General features: G+C 39.0%; 1 protein-coding gene across 4 annotated transcripts in view; it reads left to right on the top strand.

Annotated features, from left to right (window-relative positions):
* Positions 1-4,610: 4,610 nt before the first annotated feature.
* Tfg (trafficking from ER to golgi regulator) overlaps positions 4,611-24,076 on the top strand; it is a 28,956-nt gene continuing 9,490 nt past the window's right edge. Inside the window, exons 1-5 of one of the 4 annotated variants that reach the window (XM_041673372.1) lie at positions 4,611-4,944; positions 9,332-9,564; positions 12,573-12,656; positions 17,002-17,148; positions 21,160-21,327. In XM_041673372.1, coding sequence (XP_041529306.1) covers positions 9,381-9,564; positions 12,573-12,656; positions 17,002-17,148; positions 21,160-21,327 — 583 coding nt within the window. In that variant the 5' untranslated portion in view covers positions 4,611-4,944; positions 9,332-9,380. The remainder of the gene's footprint in view (positions 4,945-9,331; positions 9,565-12,572; positions 12,657-17,001; positions 17,149-21,159; positions 21,328-24,076) is intronic. The other 3 variants (XM_041673371.1, XM_041673370.1, XM_041673368.1) reach the window with 3 other exon arrangements.

Below are 24,076 nucleotides of genomic sequence, written 5' to 3'. Positions count from 1 at the left end.
TCCTTGGTGTGTGTGTGTAAGTATGTGTCTGTGTGTATGTCTCCTTCCATGTTTATGGAGTGTTATTTATGATAGTTAAGCTAATAAAACTAGTAGCCTAACGATCTTTTTTTTTTTTTTGGATTGGATAAAGTAGTTGCAACATATAAGGATGCTCTTTACCTTATGAGTTTGTATCCAGGTAAATTCATTGATTGTAAATTAAAAATACCATAATAAAATGAACAGCAAGTATTATAGCTTAGCCTACAGGAACATACGCACACCACGTACATTCGCTGACACTTGGACAAAATCATCTAGCACAGAGCTGGTTTTATAATAAAGATTATATATATATATATATATATATATTTTATTGAATAATGTAGGACAAAATAGACAGTTTCACTTATTTGTCATGACTCAATGGCTGACTGGGAGCTGTGACTTGCAAGGTGAAGCCCAACATTTTGAAACTGTCATGACCACATATCACTTACCCAAGAAATGATCGAATTTGAAGTACCATTTCTACTAGATTCATATCTCTTTTGCACCAGTAAAAGCAGAAACTTTAAGTTGAATGACATCATAAATTGAAATTTTATATATTGCTTATACAGTGTGATATTGCTCAGCCTTTGGAAAGAAAGAGAGACTCTGCATTGCTGTTTGCAGCAGCATGGGTTACTCCACAGAACCCAGCTGCAGAAATACTCTATGTAGTTTCAGGTCTGTGCGGCCTCTACACTACAGCCACACACAGGTGAGAGTAGAGTACTACCAGGGATTGGGTGGTAGAGTGAGAGCTGGATTGTGTGCCGCAAACTTTCAGCCACGGGCTGGCCAAGTTCGGTCCTCTACCGGACTGCAACAGGGCCACTATAGCTAATAGTAGTGGACTTCACGGCATCACAGAGTGCTTTCCCCAAATGTTCAAGCATTTGGTTTTGCACACATATTGGGTGAGGAGATGGATAAGTTAGCAAGATTGCGGTAGTTGTTTGCCTAGGTCAATATCATACTTTATACCTTAGATATGTAATTTGTATCTTATACTTTATTAAACTATTGAATAATCATCTTCACAAATATTTTTATAAAAACAAAATATAAAATCTCTTAATTTAAAACTACTATCTACATTTACATTTTCCTTACAGTCCTTGTCGTAACTTTAACAGTAAATGAAATTGTATATAATTTTACTTATCATCACACACTAATGTAGTCCTTATAATAATAATTGCATATAACTTGAATCACTAACTTGTTTCTCTATTGTCTATTTAGCTGATTTCAATATTTAACTTTGTAGGAAAAGCTATGAATAAATGGGCATAGATACAATTTTTCCTTCATTTAAATGATTTCCTTAAGATAAATTCTCAGGACTTGGATAAATGTGTTGAAAGGTATTAACATATCTTTAGCAATTCTGGGGATGGGCTTGTTCTTGAACAACCCAGTCTTTGCAGAGTTCAGAGATCTCCAGAAGAAGAAGACTTGAATCCCTTCTGAGGGCAGCTTCCCTCAGATCCCAAGGGCCCATCACGAGGCCTTGTCTCTTCAATGTCCTGATGCCCACCTCCTCACACACACTGCCGCACTGCCAGGTAAACTTGCAGTGAACATCTGGAGACCTCTGCCATCTGCAAACATAGCAGGCCCACAGCAGCTCTGCTTATCCATCTTTTTTCCCATGCAAATACGTCTTTCCTATTAACTTTATCCATTGAAGCTCTCATCTACTCAAGAATTTTTGGGCTTGTTCCTTTATGTAAGATGAAAACATTTCATCTGGTTTTGACTATTATGAATCAAACTTTTACATCATTTTTGTATAAGTCTTTGAACTAACATTTTATTTTCTTTTAAAATATTGCATGGAAGCCGGGCGGTGGTGGCGCACGCCTTTAATCCCAGCACTCGGGAGGCAGAGGCAGGCGGATCTCTGTGAGTTCGAGGCCAGCCTGGTCTACAAAGGGAGTTCCAGGACAAGCTCCAAAGCTACAGAGAAACCCTGTCTCGAAAAACCAAATATATATATATATATATATATATATATATATATATATATATATATATGGTGTTGTCGGGTCACAGAGTAATTGAAACTTTATTTTTAAACTTTATTTAAAAACACTTTATTAAAACAAACAACAACAGCTGAGCTATTTTCTAAGATGGTTGACTTATTTTACCAAGCCAACAGCAATGTAGAAATTTAGCATGAACTTTTAAGGTTCTGATTTTTTAATTATTCCAGAAAGTGGAAATAGTTATCATTCGTTTTTAGCCTATTGATCATGTTTCTGAATATCAGCTCTTAGGTGGAGATGCTGTGTGTGTGTGTGTGTGTGTGTGTGTGTGTGTGTGTGTGTGGTACAGCAGGTGGCATGACGCAATGCTGCTATCTCTTACAAGATACTCTCAGAGACCTATGGTACAGCTCCTATCTGCATTGCTCCTCCAGCGGCACTTTGCTACGTGTGGAGGCAGGATCTTGACAATTTGTTGGACTTTGATATGAGTTACCATGAAGCTGTAACATCACAATTGAGACTTTCTGGACCCTGGTGATAATAAACGAAGATGCCTCCCACCAAGCATTCACTAGGCAGCAACAAAGAAGGGAACTGTTCTTCCAGACTAAGAGTCTGGACCTCAGTTACAAGTCATGTGATTTGAGATAAGAGCACAAGACGCTGTAAAGGAATAAGAAAGAGAAGCCAGACCTGAATTTCCTACTACCACTAAAATTTGTGACCATAAAGGTAGGCTGAAATTATTCTTAATAAAATGTTACCCCCAGTTAAGTAATCAATGAGTAAGTATACTGTCCTTAAAACACATAAATAACAGTGCTAAAAGCAGAGCTAAGTTCTCTCTGAGTCAGCTGTTAAATTCACAGCCTGCTTCTCTCCAGTTTATTCTGGTAATGAGATCTCAGTTTAGATTTCGTTTAGATTTTTTTTAAAAAGGTATATTCAAATTATATACATATAATCATGGTATGTTTTTTAACATAGATGTATAGGGAACTGCGGCACGTCTAGGACCACTTTGAAGTTCCACAGATGTGGCATCATAGAAAGGATAAGAAGGAAAGGTAGCAAAGGAACAAATCATGTAGAGGAAAAGCGTGAATGAAACCAGAGTGTGAATCTAAGTTTTCTTTCTGGACACATTTAATTCTTTGAGCAACAAATCCCCACACCCTGTGAAAAAGTATCTGCTGGAAGTAGCTTGTAAGAGATAGCAGTGTTAGATTATTCCACTCCACTTTGCTTTGTTTCTTCTTGTTGTTTAAAGAGATTATTGGATGGAAGTGGGCATCCACTGGTTGCCATGTGCTGAAATCCCGGGCACCCACTATGCAAGCAGATGTGTTCAGCGTGAAACACTTTTATTCAAACACTTTAGACACAATGCACTGCTCTTAATAAAGAATAGTGGAAGCCTTCTTGAATTCTAATTGCTTAGACACGAGCCAGGGGCCAATCTTGTAAACAGTCTTTTCTAAAACCTGAAATCTTTTGCGACTATGGTAACTCTTTTCGGCATGCCTAGATAACTTTTTGAGACTTTCTTTGTGCACTCAAAATGTTTTTGAAGTTTAACTATATATGTGTGTTTCTTTTCAATGTCCTACAACTTTTCTCTTGAAAAGAAAACATTAGTGGGTATGCATGTTCTCGTGTGCCAGGGTTCTCTGCGACACTCCTTTTGTCCCAGGGTCTGACTTAAATCTAGGAAGAGTGGTAGAAGGAATTTTACCTCAATGCACAGAAATGTGACTTTATAACGCTGAACCATCAGAAAGACAGCAGAATGCTATTACCGGCAGCACACACTTCTCTGAATCTGTATTATTCAGTTTTAAATGGGAGACATTGAGTAACAGTTCCTAGAGAAAATAGGGAAATCTTTTATCCCTTCAGCAGCGCCCTGCTTCCCCATCCCCGAAGGCAACTGCTGAAACAGCATTATATGCAACTGTGAAAAACAACATTTATAGTGGCAGAACCCTCTGAAGGAAACTCTACAAACTTCAGGGATCAGTCTGAGGTTGATCCACCCAAAGCAAACGCCCTAGGTAAAAATAAACGTAAGCGATTGTAGGGTATGCTCAAACCTTTATCATCCTCCCTAAACCTTTCTGAACCCTTGGTGTTAATTCCACTTTTCGTCCTTTCCCTCCGTAGGGGTGTCCTCTGCACGCCGTGGCCTTCCTAAACGTTCGGGTACCTCCTAGCTCGCGAACTGACTCATCAGAATTCCTTGCACTCTCTGGGCCAAGCGTAGGCGCCGGACCGTGAATGAATGAATGGATTTGTAGAAAGAAGGCGGGGTTCGCTTTCTCGGGATCCGACTGACTCGCTGACTACGACAGCCACAAAACAACAAAAAGACCCAAAGCGTCCCTGGACCGCTGCCCACTGCCAACCAGGCTCCCTCGGAACCAGCGCAGCGCTGCGGCCACGCCCCGCCCACCGGAGAGAGTTAGGAAGTACGGGCTGGCTGGAAAACCGGAAGCGCTGGTGAGCCCCCGCGCATGCGTGCCCGCCCCGGCTCGCACTTCCTACACCGGGTCATCCAGTGAGGACGCGGGGCCGCGCACCCGACACAGCCGGGTCCTCGCCCGCCGGGCTCCTCACCCCGCCGCGCATGCGTTCTGGGCTGGCCCGGCCGCTTCGAGGCGGGGCGACGGGACAGGGTTTTTGGGTTTTTTTCCCTCTGCTCCCGCCCCTGCTCTTCCCACCTGCCACGTACGGGAGCGCGGCTCTCGCTAGGCTTGTTGGGTGTGTGCGATTGGTCAGGCCCGCGCAGCTCTCAGCTCGGCGAGGCTCGGCGGAGGGCGGCTGGGCGAGCGGGGTCCGAAGCCTCCCTGCGACAGTGCGGAGTCCGCGGGGGCCACGTAGCGGCCGGGTCGGCGGAGACAGCGGCTTCGGCAAGCGGGTACGGCCGCTCCCCGAGGAGGCCGGGGGACCCGGGAGGGCTGGTGGGCTTCTGGAACCTCCCGGCGCCCGGAGGGTGGGGCCGGGGATCGTGGGTAGAGGATGGGAGTGAGGCCGGGGGAGGCCGACGAGCGGCCCTGCGCGGGGGAGGGGCGGCCGCGAGGGGGAGGGGAGGGCACCCGGCCTGGCCTGGCCTGGCCTGGCGGGCGTTTGGGCCCCTTGATAACCCGTTCCTGGTCTCTCGGGGCCGCAGAGGGTCGAATTACCCGATTAGAGGAAAGGGGGTTGAGGAGGCCTGGGGCGTTTGGTCCCTCCCCCTCCAGAGCGGTGGAGAGTTGAGTGAGTCGTTCAAGGCAGAGAAAAGGGGTTTGAGGAGGGCCCGGTTGGTACCTAACCCCTAGAGTGGTTTGGATGGCGGGGCGTGGACCCCGAGGGAATGCCTAGACCGCGGTCACAAAAAGGAACCCCCGTCGGTCCTACACTGTCATGCTTAGTGTCCCCTTGAGGCCTTACCCAGTTTTATGGATGACAATTCCTAACTTTGGTAAGTTTTGCCGCTGGGCACTGTAGGAAGAATCGTAGATGCCTGATCTCCAAGATGATACAAATTTAGCCATTTCTCTGCTTTTTCACGTAAAGAAAGTACAACGTGGAGAACTTGAGCTTGCATAGCTACTGGTGAAAATGGTTACCATTCTTGCCACATGCGTGTCAGAAAGATTTTGAGGCCGCTAGGCAGTTTAAGAATAATCAAGACTGTTTTTCCTTAAAGAAAACGGCTTTCCTTTGAGGGTGTGTTCCATAGAAGCTTCTGAATTTTATGAAGGCGTTACCCTGGGGATAAGCGAAGAGGAACCTGGGGCTTGACCGTTCTATACTTCCTAGTGTAGGGGGCAGGCTTTATGTCCTTGAGCACATCAGTTTATCCCAGTAATCAGAAAATTTACTCGCTGGAGAGGCACGTTACTGTTTGAGTCACTTATGAACTTCAGAAGTAGTAAGATGGCAACAAAATAGATTTTTTAAAAAATGTCAACGGGATCTCGTGTTCATTTCTACCTTATTAGTGAAAAGCAGTACCGCAGTTGACACTGTGGATGTGTGGAGGAGGTTTTCTCTTGGGACAGGAAATAACTGTGATGTTTGTGTATTTACCTACGATCACTACACCAGTGGGGGACAGCTTTCTCAAAGACTGCAGGGAGTTTACAGTCGGTAGGGAATACTGGAAGTGAGTCGGGGCCATCATGGCAGATGCTAAGGATATTCAGTGTTAGATTTTAGGTTCCTGGGATCTGTGCTTCCAGCCCCGTCAGAGGGCATATTATCAAGTGTATTTGTGCTAGGACTTATGAGGTGGCCCCTTTGGCCTAAAGAAGGTGACCAAAACACCTAGAACTGACTGAATGTTCCAGCTTTCTTCTCCTAGTGTCTTTGCTCATTGGCCCTTCTGTGCAGGAAACAGATCCTTAAGTAGCATTTGTATGTCAGGTACTATTTTAGGTGCTTCTGAGAGCATATAATAGCATTTACTAAAACTAAGCACCGGTCCTTTATAGAAAATGCTGGTTTATATGGCCTGTAGATAGAAGGCAGTAAATGCAGATTTATTGAAAGATCTTTCCTTTGAGGCTGTCAGTGAAAGCATGGTGTACTTACTGTCTTGTTAAAGTTAACTTACCTGGGCTGTAGTAGATGTTCTGTAAATATTTCTTAAAGGTAGAGAACCAGTTTGGCCAACAAGTGAAGAGTTAATTCTATAGAGGTTTCAGGTCATTATAGTCCTTATGAGAACTCCACTGTGAGACTAAAAAACTGTGTGTGCTCTTTGTATTAAGATAAGCATGGCATCCAGATTGTGGTGCCCAGTTCATGCTGTTCTACCTTGACCTTGTAATGTTGTGTTTAGGTTGCTGCCCCATTTCATTAAAGAGTTACTAGTAAAAATGTAATCTTCCCACAGGATGGTGAAGGGTTTTTTTTTTCCACTTATGGGATGGTTAGATGAAAAAAACTGGAGTATTTATGTGAGTATTGGGAGATTTATATTTAATCATCATGACATAAGCTAGGATTGATTTAAAACTTCCCAAGTTGAATAGTTTGGTGATTTGGTGAGTGAGGGCTTTTCCACATTAAAGGGGCAGGGCAAAAATAATTGCAAGAGAAGTGTGATGTTGGAGATTGAGTAAGTTTTAGAGAAGGAAACAGAAAGCTGCCAGTAGTTAAAGTTCAAGATTGAAATCAAAATGGCCAGCAGGAGGTTTAGGACAGCTTAAATGGCTCTCAGTGGTCATTGACTTGGAACAGATGAAAGAGCTGATGGGAAGAACGTTCTGTGTGGATAGATAAGCATGCTCAGGGATTACTGGGCCTTGAGAAAAAGAGATATTAACCCATTATATGATCCTAAATATGCATTTTTACAGTAGTGATTTGAATTATTAAAGGTCTTAGTGTTTAGAATTTAAGTTTATAAAAACAGAAGACATACTGAGTACCTGAAGTTAGGTAGTAAGAGGAAAATAAAACCCAAGAAAGGAGAATTCTTAATACTAGCAAACTAGTATTTAGTAGCTAATTCTGTCACTTACGTTTTTTCAATTATGTGGTACCAGGTATTTATTGAACCCAAAGCCTTATGTGTGCTAGGCAAGCACTTTGCCAGTGATCTATATCCCTTTTTCTTTCTTTTTGACAATCACCAGTAGCTTGGACTGATCTTGAACTTGCTTTGTAGTTGAGGCGGCCTTGAGATCCTGATCTTGCCCACCCTGCACTTAGTTTTCTTCTTTTTACAATAAAGAATGCATGGCTGGGGAGACGTATCAGCTGTTAGGAGCATGTATGACTCTTGCAGACAACCTGAGTTCAGTTTCCAGTACCCATCCCAGGGGGCTCAAAACCACCTATGGTTCCAGGTCCTGGCAATCCCCAACATTCTGACTTTCTGGAGCATCAGCACACAATTAAAAATAAAACAAATCTTAAAAAAAAAAAGGAAGGCCTGCAGTCTAATGATACACACCCACTCTGATTGGTGGGAATGTGGGTTGGCAGGTTAATGGAGTTGTGTAGCTTGATCGTGGATAGTTTTGTCAGAAAGCTCAGGAGAATATTACTCATTTGTCCTTTCTCATTGAGTTTCCAAAATAGGACATTAGAAAAAGTACCCTTGAGATCATATTTAGAAAAAATAGGAGATTGTAATTCCATGTTCATACATGCCTCCTCTCCCAGGTTAGAGTTACAAGTTGACAATTTTGTAGCCATTGTCTGTCTGAATAACTATTGTGTACAAGGCATCTTTTAGACTCTAGGAAGGTAGCAGACAAAATAGTAACTTTTATATAATAAAAAATAATGTTTCATAGTGTTTAGTGCAGTGAGGAAAATAAAACAGGTGAGAAGATAGTGATGAGAAGGCTTTTTTTTTTTTAGATTGTTAGGTGAAAACTCCAACAGGTGACATGGAACTAGCAATCTGGTTCAGTGAGGGGTGTGAAAGAGTTCAGGGCAAGGGCACAGTAAGCTCAAAGCCTTGAGTTGGGAGAGGAGTCTTAAACACTGGTGTAGCAGATGTATGTAAGAGAAAGAAGTCGGAAATGTGGCTAAACACTAGGCCAGAGGCTGGGGATGCCAAGTTTTCCTTTTTCTGTGGGAATTCATTGGAAGGTTCCAAGTAGAATGGCATTAGATTTTTTTACAGAACAAATTTATTTGTTGAAAATACAGTGAACGTGGATGGAGGTAAGTAAGCAGACTGTTGGAGGCATTCTAAAATAAGTCAAACAGATATTGAATTGGATTATGTTGATGATAGTGAAGATACTGAATTGGTTGGATTCCCAAAACATTTTAAAGGTGGTGGTAGTAGCAACTTACTTTAGATGTAAGTTGAGATAAAGGAAGCTGCAAGGCCTTTTTTATGTTGTGTTACTAGAAGAAAGGAGTTGCCACTAACAGATGTGAAAGGTTAAGAGAGGCAGCTTGGGGTAGAAAATTAGGAATTTATTTTTAGATAGGTGGTATTGGTATTGTTTGCTAAGTAGTTGAGTATATGAGTAAAATAATACTATACATAATAATAGAAATTACATTAGTAATAAAATACTTCCAGACTGTTTAGAACTTATATTAACAACAAGATTAGCACACATATACACCCTCCTCCTGCAAAACAGGGTTTCTCTGTGTGACAGCTCTGGCTGTCCAGGAACTGCCTTTGTAGACCAGGGTGGCTTCCAACTCTCAGATACCTTCCTGCCTCTGCCTCCCACTAGTGCCGCTACTGCCCGGCTGTTATGCACGTTCTTAAGAGGTAACATTCTAATGCTTTGTACTTTTCACTTGTTTCATTGTTTAATCATCAAAACTATTTCTTCAGTTTTTTTTTTTCCTAGAGTTGTGTGTATATAGAGCATCCTGGAGTCCACCATGAACGGACAGTTGGACCTAAGTGGGAAGCTAATTATCAAAGCTCAACTTGGAGAAGATATCCGCCGAATTCCCATTCATAATGAAGATATTACTTATGATGAGTTAGTGCTAATGATGCAGCGAGTATTCAGAGGAAAACTTCTGAGTAATGATGAAGTTACAATAAAGTATAAGGATGAAGGTAAGAACATATTTAAGGCTAGATTTAGGTCTAGGTATTATAGTTCTATTAAGTTCTTTTACCCATTTTTTTTCAGCGGACTATTCACCATGAGTGACCACTTTTATTTACTGTTTGCAAAGTTTATACAATTCTTTGTTCATTAAAAATGTAATTTATTCTTGGAAGGGAGTGTCTGACATATTCACATGACATTTTTACAAATATTTTCTTTCACTTCCTGCTCAGATTTCCACATGTATATTCAAAGTTGAAAGGATTCTTACACTGTATTGGACAGGAAAGGATTTCTTTTTTTTTTTTTTTTTTTGTTTTGTTTTGTTTTTTGAGAGGATTTCTTTACTAACTAAATATGGGAAAGCTGGCTTAAACAGAGGCAGGTGTATCTTTTTATTCTTTTTCTTTTCTTTTGGCAAGGTCTTAACTGTGTAGTCCAAGACTGACATGGCCTTGAGGCTTTCCACACCTGTCTAGAGGAGATTCTTTGTTGTGGGAGTTCTCAGTGTGCATTAGTGCACTATGCTGATGTGATTGTCTGTTGTGTGCAGTGCTCTTAGACTCATTTCAGCATGGCTGTTTTTTACAGAGATAAATTTTGCCAGACTATTTAATCAGGCTTCTTTGTTAGCATTACTATTGAAATTTTATCGGATTGTTACCAATGCCAGTTGTGCCTGTTACCATTATCTTTTGTCTGTTTCATCTTGGGCTTAGCATTTAGCATTGCTGCTTGTACTGTCCTTGCTGAAGCAGCGTCACCCTTTAATACCTCTAACACTGCTTTTCCCGCTTATCTTTTTATCACTCACACTTGCATTTCTATGGGGACTGGCTTTAAGTCGTGATGGTTATTGTTTTAGAAACCTTAGTTCTCAGTGGTTCAACATTCAAGAAATCAAGAAGTGTTATCTCTCATCCTGTGGCTTACCCTGAGCATTGCCCTCCAGGGTGCAGATAACAGAGTAGGATGAGATTTTACTTGCTGGAGTTTGAGATGATGTCCATTTGTATACAAAGTGTGGATCAGGACCAGGTCACATGGCTTTGCTGGGCTACAAATGGAAATTATTCTTCTCTTAGCACCTATTTTGTACAACTTACATACTATAAACCAACTGGTGATCAGCTGAGCTGGTCATGTGTAAATTCTCCTTGATGTATGTTTGATCCGAGAGTACCCAAACCAATGTTTGAGAATCACGTTTGGCCTTTTTACTTTCTTGAGCAATTGCCTCTGTTTATAAATACATAGTTTCACCTCTATACCATTCAGATATATTCCGTCGTTGAGTGAATTCCTTCTCTTTCTTGAATTTATAGCTCAATTTGTTTTTTAAATTGTATGGTTTTTTTTTTTTTTTTTTTACTGGCCTGGGGACCAAATCTGGGACTTCTAGGCAAGCACTTTACCAGTGATCTTTGCCCAATACCATACACAACTCAGTATTTTAATAATCATTTTAACCTGAGACCTCTACTCTTGCCTCACACTTAGCACATTGTAAATTGACCTTACGATTGACTGCTTTCTCTTGTCTCCCTCTCATGTTGGCGAAAGGTCAGCAAACTGTGGAGGATCAGATAATAAATACTGTACCTTTGCATATCATAGAACATCTCTGTCATGCTACCGTCATTTTTGACAACTTAAAAAATGTAAAAGACATTGATAGTTCATTATCCTGTAAAAATAGGAGTGGTCGTGTTGGGTTGTAGTTCCTGGTTCCCACTTTGGGATCTCTCCTTATTGAAGTCTGTCCCCCATATGCAGTTACCACATTTATTTGCCTCCCTCTAGCCTTCCTTTTTTTTGTATTGTTTTAAAAAATTTTTAATTTGCTCATATTGTTTCGTAGTCCATATTGGCCACTACATAAGATATCAACGTAGATGGCATTCCAACAGAAATACTCATTCTGTTACTGCTATAAAAAAAAAAAAGACTAAGACTGGGTATTGAAGTTTCGCTCTTTTTGCATCTATCTGTAGATTATTTTCTTTAAGATGTATTTATGAGCAAAATCCCTGAGAATTGAGTACTATATGTGTATATTTATGTATGTACGAGGATCTGCTTATAAAGATCTAAAAACAGTTACAAAGTACCTAGTTTATGCCTGGATTTTGGCATATTGGTTCTAAATAAATATGCCTAACAAGTTTTAAAATTGGTATAGTAGAGTGCTTCAGGACAGAATTCATCACCAGTATTTTGCAGGAACCCTTGATTGACTCTTGCAGCTGACTCCCCTACCTCATTTTATCCTTCCCTTAGCTTTGTGAATGCTTTTGGAACTTTGAGTTGATACAGTAGTTTTATTGTTTGTGTCCTAGATGATCTCACTCTTCAGCATGCATTATTTTATATATATTTACATAGGAACATATTTTTCTGTAGAAAATCATCGGTCAGTGATCTAGAAGATTTCACTCTGATGTACTGAAGTGGTCCCTGTCAACCATTTTGCAGCTCTGTGACTGATTTATATAATCCCCTTAGATTTGTGATACTGTATTTTATTAAAAGTCAGGATTTGAACCTTGAGAATCCTTGTTTTCATATTTGGTAAATCTGTTTAAGTGTTTTAGAATGGAAAGATTTTTCAGTCTAATCTAGTAATTTGTAATATTCTTATACCTCTTAAGCAAAGAAATGATATGTTCGATTCATTTTTGAGACAGAGTGTCTCAGTGTAGACCAGGCTATCCTCAACTAAGAGATTTGCCTGACTCTGTCTCCCTAGTCCCTAGTGATGGGATTAAAGGTGTGTACCACCACACCCTGTTTAACTTTTTCTACATTTTCTCATGATTATATGATAAATATTTATAGAATTTGTAGGCAAAGTTGATTTAGTATTTTTAAAAAGAAATCTTTATTACATGATACTTGATTCTTGTGAGAGATTCTAATTGTGCTCTGTAGTTTCGTTTTTGTTTATAAGTTTTTTGTATGATCTGGTTTACTAATGTTGCAAATCTGAATTTATTTTTCTTTTTAATTTCAGATGGAGATCTTATAACAATTTTTGATAGTTCTGACCTTTCCTTTGCAATTCAGTGTAGTAGAATACTGAAACTGACATTGTTTGGTGAGTGGCAAACTTTATAATGAATTTATTTCCTGATGTATTTTTATTTGCTTTGGCTTTTTACTTTTAATGACTCAGAGTTACATAATAAAAATATTTGCATTCTTGGGAGACATTGAATTACTTGAAACTATGTATTAAAAGTGGTAAAAGTTTAATTCAGGCAAAACAAGATTATTTTGTTTTTGAAATAAGATGTAACATAGAGATTTCTAAGGGTCTGGATTGATGACTCAGCAGTTAAGGAAGCTTGCTACTCTTTCAGAAGACCTGATGTCTATTTCTAGCATTTGTGTTAGGCAGCTCAGTCACCTGTAATTCCAGCTGTGGGGATTCGACACCCTCTTTTGGTCTGCATGGGTATCATACCAGGAAGCATACAGATAGCATACAGACACACATACATAAAATAAATATTTAAAAGAAAATAGGTGAAATTTGGGGGCAGAGGGAAGCGAACAAACAGAAAGAGAGAGGCTGAGAGAGAGACAGAATGGGAGATACTTGAATATAAAAACCTGAAACTTGGAGTATTCTTGGTCGCCGTGGTGAAGTTTTTACTTTGCATTATATAAGAACTACCATTTCATGTCTTTGTGGCAGTGTAGGTCAAGGATTCTGGATCTTTCAGTAGGCTCTACTTTCAAAAAAAGAATATTGTAGAAAACAACTCTTGCCTTGATACGGGAAAGATCAAAGAAACACTGGGGTGTTGGCAGTTTGGGAGTAGTCTGTTAAGAATTTATTACCACGGTCCTTAGGTGGACTTTGTTTAAATCTAATGTATCTGTGTAGTTTTGAGTCTTTAGAGCCTGCATATTGCCCAAAAAAAGAAAAAGCACAAGGAAAGCAAAACGTTTTGAATCTCAAATCAAGTCATAGATGACCAGAGTATACTGGTGATCCGAGCCGTAAGATACACAATGTAGTCCATGTAAGCAAGAAGCAGTGAACACACCTTGAAGCAAGATGGAGACTTCAGTCAGTAGAATTGATGTGTGTCAAAAGTTAGTAAGAACTTAAAAGAAGGAGGTGGCGCACGCCTTTAATCCCAGCACTCGGGAGGCAGAGGCAGGCGGATCTCTGTGAGTTCGAGACCAGCCTGGTCTACAAGAGCTAGTTCCAGGACAGGCTCCAAAGCCACAGAGAAACCCTGTCTCAAAAAACCAAAAAAAAAAAAAGAAACTATGAAAAAATAATTTAGTTTTAAAAACATAGCTTGATAATTTTTTAGAAATGAAAAATAAAATTGAAAGAATGAAGTGTACATACATAATAACCCTACAGACTTAGAGAATGGGAGAGATGAGAATGAAACATACACTTTATATTAAAAACTTAAAGGGTCAAATGGAATATAAATATATTAAAACATAGCTAAAGAAATTTTCAAGATTATATAAAATAAATGAAGCTTTAGATTCAGGAGACATATTAAGTCTTGAGGAAGAAAAAATAAAAATCCTAACTAGATGTGTTATTTAGCAATTAAATCTGGTAATAGAAATCACATGTTTCCTATGATTAAGAAAAAAATTATAGTCTGCTAAACTCCAGCAAAAAGTAGAAGTGAAAACATTTCAAAGAGATTGCTAAACCAGTAGATACTTGTTAGAATTTTTAATGTTGTCTTCAGCAAGTGGGTGAAACGCACAGATCAAACATTAATCTTCAAAAAATAATAGATCTAGAAATAGGAAAACAAGTAGGGCAGAAATAATGAGCAATAATTTTATGTAAAGAAAGGTATGAAAGGAATAAAAAATTTTTAAAAAATATTTCTTATTGTTTATTTTCTTTGTTTTATGTGCACTGGTGTGAAGGTGTCAGATCCCCTGGAACTGATCTTCAGACAGTTGTGAGCTGCCATGTGGGTGCTGAGAACCTGGGTCCTCTGGAAGAGCAGTGTGTTCTTAACCGTTGAGCCATCTGTCCAGCCCCTAAGAATAAAAAATTTTAAGGACTGGTTTGGAAAGAAATTTATTGTGAACTTTAGAATGGTTTACTGAAGTATGTCTATATTTTAAGAATGACTATTGAAAGTTTTGAAATTCTTCGTAAATGGGACAAAAGGTAGTAAAGTGAGCATGCTAAAAGGTGAGGAGGAGAAAGGATACAGAGAAATAAATAATACAAAATATGTATAAACTGATCAATATACCAGTTAGAAACAGTGTCAGGGGCTGCAGAGATGGCTCAGTGGGTAAAGTGCTTTTCCTAGAAGCATGGGGACCCCAATTTGGAACCCCAGCACCCACAAAAAAAACAGATGTAGTGGTATGTTCCTGTAACCCCAGTATTAAGCTTAGGGACTCTGAAGCCAGCAAGCCTAACCCAAAGTGTGAACCCCAATTTCAGTAAGAGACCCTGTTCCAAAACTACAGCTAAGAGTAAGTGGTAGATGACAGCATAGTCAAACTCTGGCTTCCATGCACACATACACAAAAGTAGTTTCTTATGGGAACTGGAAATAAAAAATTTAAAAATATAATTAACTAAATGTCTATCCTATATGAAGTTTGACAGTTAAGAGGTTAAAAAGTGTGTGTGTATGCGCAAGCACATGCATGTATTCATGCATGCTCATACATACATACTAGACAAAACACAGTTCTTAAAATAATATACTCTACAGAAACTTTATTAACAATCATTATATATATACTGGTTTTATTGAGCTATACATTTTTCTCTGTTCCCCTCCCTTCCTCTTTTCCCCTTCAACCCTCTCCCACAGTCCTCATGCTCCCAATTTACTCAGGAGATCTTGTCTTTTTCTGCTTCCCATATAGATTACATCCATGCATGTCTCTTTTAGGGGCCTCATTGTTGTCTAGGTTCTCTGAGATTGTGAATTGTAGATTGGTTTTCTTTGCTTTATGTTTAAAAGCTACTTATGAGTGAGTACACATATGATAATTGTCTCTCTAGGTTTGGGTTACCTCACTCAGTATAATATTTTTTAGATCCACCCATTTGCCTGCAAATAACAAGATGTCATTATTTTTTTCTGCTGTGTAGTACTCTATTGTGTAAATGTACTACACTTTCCTTATCTATTCTTTGGTTGAGGAGCATTTAGGTTTTTTCCAGGTTCTGGCTATGACAAACATTGTTGCTATGAACATAGCTGAGCACATGTCCTTGTGGTATGATTGAGCATACTTTGGGTATATACCCAAAAGTGGTATTGCTGGGTTTTGAGGAAAGTTGTTTCCTAATTTTATGAAAAATTGCCATACTGACATCCAAAGGGGTTGTACCAATTTGCGCTCCCACCAGCAATGGAGGAGTGTTCCCTTTACCCCACATCCTCTCCAGCATAAGTTGTCAATCAGAAAACTTGGGAGTCTGGGGCAGAGGAATTATCCTTAAGCCTCAGGGAACCCTGCGCTACAGAGAATCAGCAGAATCAGTATGGGAGAACTCTTGTTTTCTCAGAAAGTGATAGTTCAAATAGGATCAAATTTGGTTGTAAACAAAATCTGAAAACATCTGGAAAGAGGCTGGATCTTGAACATCTAGAAATGAGGAAGCAATACAATTAAATTTGTGTTTTCCAAGTTGTGACACTATTTTGAGAGAATGGATAATTAAATGCAATGTTGCCTTCTTTAAAAAAAATCCGGATGATTATTTAGTAACTTGTGGCTCTGCCTAGTACCTGTGCAAGCAGAGGGTTAGAGGGATTTTGTTGACTCATAAGCTCTGCATAATTTGTTAATGGATTACTGTTGTTTTTGAGACAAAGTCTCTGTATGTAGGCTTGGTTGGCCTGAGATTCCTGTGTTAACCATGCTCGTCTGGAACTCAAAGATTTCATCTGTCGCTCCCTCCAAGTGTTAGGATTAAATAAATGTATCACCATACCCACCTTACTTTTGAGTGCAACTGTTTGTTTCTTAAGTCATATATAGGCAAGCTGGATAACATTTGTTAGTCATATTTTGTCCTAATACTTATGTATAGAGTACTGTGTTTTTGTATTTCAAGAATATAACATATTACAAAATATAATTTGGAAGTTACAGGTAGATCCCAGGGCCTTGCTGGCCAGCCAATCTTGCCAGCTGGTGAGGAGTGGTTTGTTTAGTGAGAGACCTGTCTCCAGAAGTCAGGTTAAAAAGCCATAGAGGAAAATACTCAGCACCAACCTCTGGCCTCCATGGGAACACTCACCAGCATGCATACTCTACATGCACAGACAAGTTAGAATAAATGAAGGAAAGTAGAACTGCTTCTTGTTTCTGCTGCTTGTTTTTCTTTAGTGTGTGTTATTTTAATGGCATATGTATTCTTCTAATTTTATCTCCTAAATTTAAGCAAATTAATGATTCTGTTTTAGTTAATGGCCAACCAAGACCCCTTGAATCAAGTCAGGTGAAATACCTTCGTCGAGAACTGATAGAACTTCGAAATAAAGTGAATCGCTTATTGGATTGCTTGGAGCCACCTGGAGAGCCAGGACCTTCCACTAGTATTCCTGAAAATGGTAAACTCAATTTATCTCATTCTTGTTCTTGCTTCTGTGCATTCCGCATCCAGGAACTGTTAGGTCACTGTGAAGCTGCCTTACACCACTTCTTGGATTGGATCATAGAGCTGTGGCAGGATGTTGGTGGAGTTTTCTTGTGCCAGCAGCCATTCTCAAATAACCACTCAGTCTTAATATTAATTATAAATGTTTGGCCAATTTGTCAGGCATGTTGCTAGCTAACTCTTACATTTAAATTAACCTGTGGTTCATTATCTACTCACTGCCATGTGGCTTGGTACTTTTTCTTAATACAGCATGCTCATCTTCTCCCTGCATCTCCTGACCACTCTCTGACTTTGCCTTTCTTCCTACCAGCATCCTTAATTTGATTATCCCACCTATTTTTGTTGTTATTGTTGTTGTTGTTGTTGTTGTTGTTGTGAGATGTTTTATTCTTTAGGCTTTTGGGAATGCCCATTGCCAAGCTCCCAAATAAATCACACATGAAGATTTATTCTTACTAATGAATGCCCAGCTTTAGCATGGCTTGTTCTTGTCAGCTTTTCTTAAATTATCCCGACTACCTTTTGCCTCTGGGCTTTTTCCTTTTTTTCACTTCTTACATTCCTTCTTGCCCTGTGACTGGCTGGGTGACTGTGTGGCTGGCCCTTGAGGGCCTCCCCTGATCTCTTGTTGCTTGCTCCTCTTCTTCCTCGTTTCTCCTTCCGTTTATACTCTCTACCTGCCAGCCCTGCCTATCCTTGCTCCTGCCTTGCTATTGGCTGTCAGTTCTTTATTAGACCATCAGATGTTTTCGACAGGCAAAGAATCACAGCTTTGTAGAGTTAAAACAAATGCAGCATAAACAAAAGCAACACACCTTAAACTAATATTCCCCCACAATGTTTCCTGCCTGGCCACTGGCCAGTCTATACTTCATTAGCCAGTGAGAGTAATACATATTCAGTGTACAGAATTCCTCCACAGCAGGAGGACAGGGTCTCTAGGGCTGGGGAAGTCACTTGGTGGCGGAGCACGTCCTGACATGCGCAGTGCTCCAGATTCAGTCCCCAGTGCAGAGTAACGTGGCCCGCACAGGTGGGGGCAGCGGTCAGTAGTGCTGCTGTGATGACTCCTTACAGCGCGTCTCAAACTCGTTCGTGCAATAATTGTTGGTAGTGTGATAACCAATGAATCTTGGGAATTGAAATGATTTTATGATTTTTATGTAGTAAAACCTAAGTTTCAAGTACAAAATAATTTAGATTAGTACTTTAAAATAGTAATTAGAGTTTATTTTAAATACAGTTTTTAAAAATATGCAAAGGAAAAACTTGTATATTTACTGGTGGCATGTACTATGTATAAACAGTAAAGATAATTTAAGGCTTATTGACATATTTGAAGCTGATGTAGTTTATGCACCAAAATGTATTTTAAAATATGGCTTGAAATTAAAACTTTCATAGATTTAAAGTTTTTTTTTTAAAAAAAAATCAACTGTTTTCTTCAACTTTTGTTTCTTAACTATTTCACTAAAAATGTTTTTGTAAATGATTCCTCATAATTTTAAAAGTTTAAAATACAAAGTGGCAACTGGTTATGAAGCCAGGCTAGCTATATGTAAGGGTCATAAGGAGAATATGGAGAGGTCACGTGTTATACTCTCTCAAAAGTCTTGGACTCAGGGATTCAGTAATTTTGGAAGTTTACCTTTCTCAATTCTATCCATCCTCGATTTCCCTTATTTCTTCAGGATTCTCTAGGTCCTTGTCCCTCCTTCCTTTGAGGAGTAGACCCAGGGTTTAACACGTACTACTAAGTTATAGACCCATCTCCTTGATTGACTTTGTATAATTTGATTAGGTTTTAAATAAGCCATTTTCTATAATTTCCTTCTTGTCTTGTTCTAGCCATATGGAATTACGTTAATGGTTAAATGCTCAATAAATATTTGCTGATGGCTAGTAATTTCTAATCTTACTTCTCTTTCAGACTATGATGAGACTTACTAAAATACTTTATGATCTTGCACACTTGTGATGAAGGCTTATATGTTTCAGAGTAAATCAGTTTGCTTATTCTAAACTTTGCTCTTTTTTGCTTTTTTTTGTTTACATATTTGTGTATGGATGGTGTGCATGCAGGTGCAGCATGTGTGTGCATGTGCATATGGAGGTCAGAAGTAACCTGGGTGTCATTCTTCGGGTACCTTCCACCTGTTGCTTTATGACAGTCTCTTAGTTTAGCCTGGAACTTCACCAAGTCTAGCTGGTCAGTGAACTTCCAGGAGTCTGCTTATTTTGTTTAGCCTCCTGTCTTGCGAACAGTGGGATTACAGGACCTGGCCAGCTTGTTACTTGGATCCTAGGGTTTCCAACTCAGGTCCTCTTCCATATAAAGCAAGTACTATTTCCAGAGCTATCTCCCCAGCCATGAACTTTGCCTTTCAAACTGAAAGTCCCAGTTTTAAATCAAGGATCAAATAAAAACTTTTTAGACCATTCTCCCAAAAGAATTCATGCAGCAGTTTACATAGCATTTATATAACCATGTCAAAGATTATAAAGGACAGACAAAATTCAATCAACATAGCCATTATCATGTAGCAGTTGCCCAAATGTCCTACATTCCTTTCTAAGAATAGAACTCTGCTATATTGTATTTCCTGGTGGGCTTGGCTTATTTGGGAAGTAGATTAGAAGAGGTGGTAGTAGCATGAAGGGGATTCATTTGCAAGGTTAGTGTAGAATGCTGCTCTTGGGATGTAATGCCTTGGGGTTTGAGGAACACATGCAGTTTAAAAGATCTTAATTTTAGGTAAGCTTTGTATCCATTTACAATGTTTTCAGATTGTTTTCTTAATAACAAAAAAATAATAATTTTTTGTTAATTAAGTAAATGGTTAGAAATGATTACTCTTTTGAAGCTTTGTGTAACTGGAGGCTTTTTGTACCATAGTTATATTCTGCCCTTCCATAGGCCAAAGAAGCTTTATTTATGAGCCAATAAAAGTAACATATTTTCAGTGTACATATACATCGGCTTTGCTTTTGGTATCACTGGCTAGCCAGGGATATACAGACAGCTAATTGGTGAGTTCAGGCCGTAAGAGATTCTATCTCAAAAAGCAAGCTGGACAGTTCTTGAGAAATGTCACTGGAGATTGTCTTCTGACTGCCACATGCATGTTCGTGAATACACACATGCACACACACACACACATATGAATTGGTGTTATGACTTTGTGATGAAACACCATAACCAAAAGTAATTTGAGGAGGAAAGAATTTATCGGGCTTACGTATCCTAAATCATAGCCCACTGATGAACTTCTAGGCAAGATACTCAAACCAAACAGGAATCTAGAAGCAGGAGCAGGTGCAGAGGCCATGGAGGAGTGCTGCTTACTGACTTGTTGCTTATTGCTTGCTCAGCCTTTGTTTTAGAACCCAGGACTACCAGACTTTCCTACAGGCCAATCAGTTGAGGCTCCCTCTTCAAGGATGTGAGCCTATGGGGGCCATTCTCATTCGCACCACCACACCTTGTGAACAGAAACACTTACTATAGTCTCAGATGACTATAGTTTGTGTGTCGAGTTGATATAAAGATTAGCCAGCATGGACTCCAAAAAAAAGTAAAATGAAAAATGATAGTGTTTGTTAAGGAGCTTTAAAATTAATAATAATGATAGTTTTCTTTCTCCTGTTCTCTTTTTTCTTTTGTTTTTGAAACAGTCTTGCTGTGCAGCTCAGGCTGACCTAGAACTCTTGATCTTCCTTCATCTAGTAATTGTAAAAGGGGGAGTGGGAAGAGATAATTCTTTTTAAAAAACTGCTCTTTATCTTGTATTTCCTTTTACTCAGTTTTCCTGAAGCATACACATAATATAAAGTAAAACATTCTATAGTTCTGTGTTCACAAATTCTCACTCTAATATTCCTGACAGTATTTATACACATGTAATTTTATGCCTTTTTGAGTGTAAATGAGATAAACATGCTTACTCCTTTATACTTACAGATGCTGTGGATGGCAGGGAAGAGAAGCCTGCTGCTTCTGATTCTTCTGGAAAACAGTCTACTCAGGTTATGGCAGCAAGTATGTCAGCTTTTGATCCTCTGAAAAACCAAGATGAAATCAACAAAAATGTCATGTCAGCATTTGGATTAACAGATGACCAGGTTTCAGGTAGGTCAATTCCTTTTCCTATGTATTCTTATCTCCCTTCTTTCCTGGATACAGCAAAATACTACGTCTTAAGGGTTCAGCCAGTTATATTTTTAAACGTATTTAAGTTCCTAGAAAATAGAGAAATACATGATTGCAGCACCCCCTAAGAGATTTCTTTCACCCTTTCCAGTCTGTAGCACTCTCTTTCCACCTTAATGAATAACCACTGTTTGTTTTAGCTAAATTTCATTAACAGCAGTGTTTTCAGATTTTTGGGGGGGAAAAAAAACTCAGTTTTTTAATAGGATTTAAGTTTCATTTGATAGGTTTTGTTGTCTCCTGAAATTAGGAAATTAAAATTAAACAGATTTCTGGCTAATTTCTTTATGCAAATAAGTTTTTAGTGTTAAAACAGTACTTATATTGTGATTTATTTTTCCTCTTACATTCTGGTTATCATTTCATCAATATTATTTCTGTTTTTCTTTGGGGATCTTTCTCACACATTTATTATTTGAGCACTTTATGTTTTTATTGTCTGTTCTCCTGTTTTATAAACTATGTCACATTTTCTTGTTTCTGTCTATCTTGCAGTTTTTAGTTGTAAAGCGGACATTTTCATTAGTGTATCTTTGTGCTTTTCTGATGTTTTTATTGTCTTTTTTGAGAACATTGTGATTGCCCTTCCAGACTTAAACTACTGGAGGACAGTGACTTTGTTTTTTGTTTTTTTTTTTTTTTTTTTAAGCAGCAGATTCTGCATTTTTTCTTTCCCTTTTATTTTTCTTTCCGTGCCCACTTGGAGTTACCTCCATTCCTGGAACAGATGAGTGGCTAAAGATTTGAGCAGAGTTTATAATTAATTATTTTGTTGCAAGTAATTACCTCTTCAGTGACAGGGAGTTTCACCTTCATTTCCAGCTCCTTGTCCAACCATGAAGTTGTTAACATGATGGTTTTCTGCCATTGAAGCTACAGAGGTCAAGTTTTGAAATTCTTAATTCACTGTGTTTCTCCTGGGGTAAACTCTTTTCTGGTTTCTGTGAGATTTGATTGACTAGTAGTTATTTTAAATAACTTTTCTTCGGCTTTATTCAAGTTTTTGCTACCTGGCGCAGGGTTTACCTGACTATTTACTTTGCCATTTTTAGCAGTTGGAGATAGAGAATTTATTTGGTCTGTTCATTTTAATTTTCTTGGAAACTTTTGTAAGATTATTCATTGAAGATATTGTGTTAGATTTTAAGGAGAAAGTTGAATATGTTACCTGTTCTTGGCAAAAGATAAAACAAATGATACATCAGAAAAACATGTAGAGGATTGGAATAAGAACTACAGTTCCAGCTACTTCAAATGTTAGAAAATGTTATATAAAAGCCAGCCTTGAAACTTGAAATGAATGTCATAGATCAGACAGAATATCATGATTGTGATTTCTATTATATAAAGATGTTGTCTTCACATGGACAGCAACCAGAGTACTTTTTTAATTCTTCATGTGTGATATGGTTAGGGAAGAAACAGCTACCACTGTAATGTAGAATTGAAGAGAATGACGTGTTAGAGAAGCAGCATGAATGACAGTCAGAAGCTACATCCAAAGAGAAAAGAGCCAAGCACTGAGTCTTTTTAGGATTAATAGCATAATATCTTCTAAGGGAAAGTGCGTGTGTGTGTGTGTGTGTGTATGTGCGTGTGCGCACGCGCGTGTATGCACACACATACACAAGTAAAGTGGTGGTAAACCAGTCAGTCATACACTTTAACCTGGTAATTAGCTTTCCCATTACTACAAAGCCCAGAGTAATCTCATTAGTACATGACTGTTAGGGGCAAACTGTTGACTGAGGTTTCTGTCCTGCCTTGTTCCCTTAGTCTTTAAGTCCCAAAGAAATCACACAGAGGTCTACATTAATTATAAACTGATTGTCCTAGTATCTCAGGCTTCTTATTAACTCTTATAGCTTGTATTAGCCCATAACTCTTGTCTGTGTTAGCCATGGGGCTTGGTACCTTTGTCTGCGAGGCAGTCACATCTTGCTATCTTGCTTCCTCTACAGCTGGGTCACTACTGTAGACCGAGATTTCCTCTTCCCAGATTCTCCTGTTCTCATTGCCCTACCTTTACTTCCTGCCTGGTCTCCCTGCCTATACTTCCTGCTTGGCTACCGGCCAATCAGCATTTTTTAAAAAAAAAATAATAATACAGTGACAGGATAAGAGACCACTGTCCCACAGCAGCAAATCATATACCTAAAATGGTGGTATATTAGCTTTGTCTTGAGTGACAGAATACCTGAGAAAATAACTTGGGGCAGTGGTTCTCAACCTGTGGGTTACAACCCCTTTTGGGGTTACATAGCAGATACCCTGTATATCAGATATTTACATTTTAATTCTTAATAGTAGCAAAATTACATCTATGAAGTAGCAACAAAATAACTATGGTTGGAGGTCACCACAACATGAGGAACTGTTTTAAAGGGTCACAGCATTAGGAAGGTTGAAAACCACTGACTTAGGGGAAAGGAATATATTTTGGTTTGTTTTGTCCCAGTAATCCCAGTTTATGATCCATTGACTCCATTAGCTTGCTCCTGAAACAGGGCAAAGCACCACAGGTGCTGAGTGTGTATAAGAGAAGGCTGGTTTACTTTATGGTGGTCAGGAGACAAATGAACATGTAAAGGGGGGCTAGAGACAAGATAAATTCCTAAAGTACCTGTTTTTAAGAACCCCCTCCCTTTTTACCTTCTAATAGCCCACT

The sequence above is a fragment of the Microtus oregoni genome, unplaced genomic scaffold (assembly GCF_018167655.1).
Source record: "Microtus oregoni isolate MIOR12 unplaced genomic scaffold, Mior012 000023F_ref0000262, whole genome shotgun sequence".
NCBI lineage: Eukaryota > Metazoa > Chordata > Mammalia > Rodentia > Cricetidae > Microtus > Microtus oregoni.
This window is presented reverse-complemented; position numbering and strand designations above follow the sequence as displayed.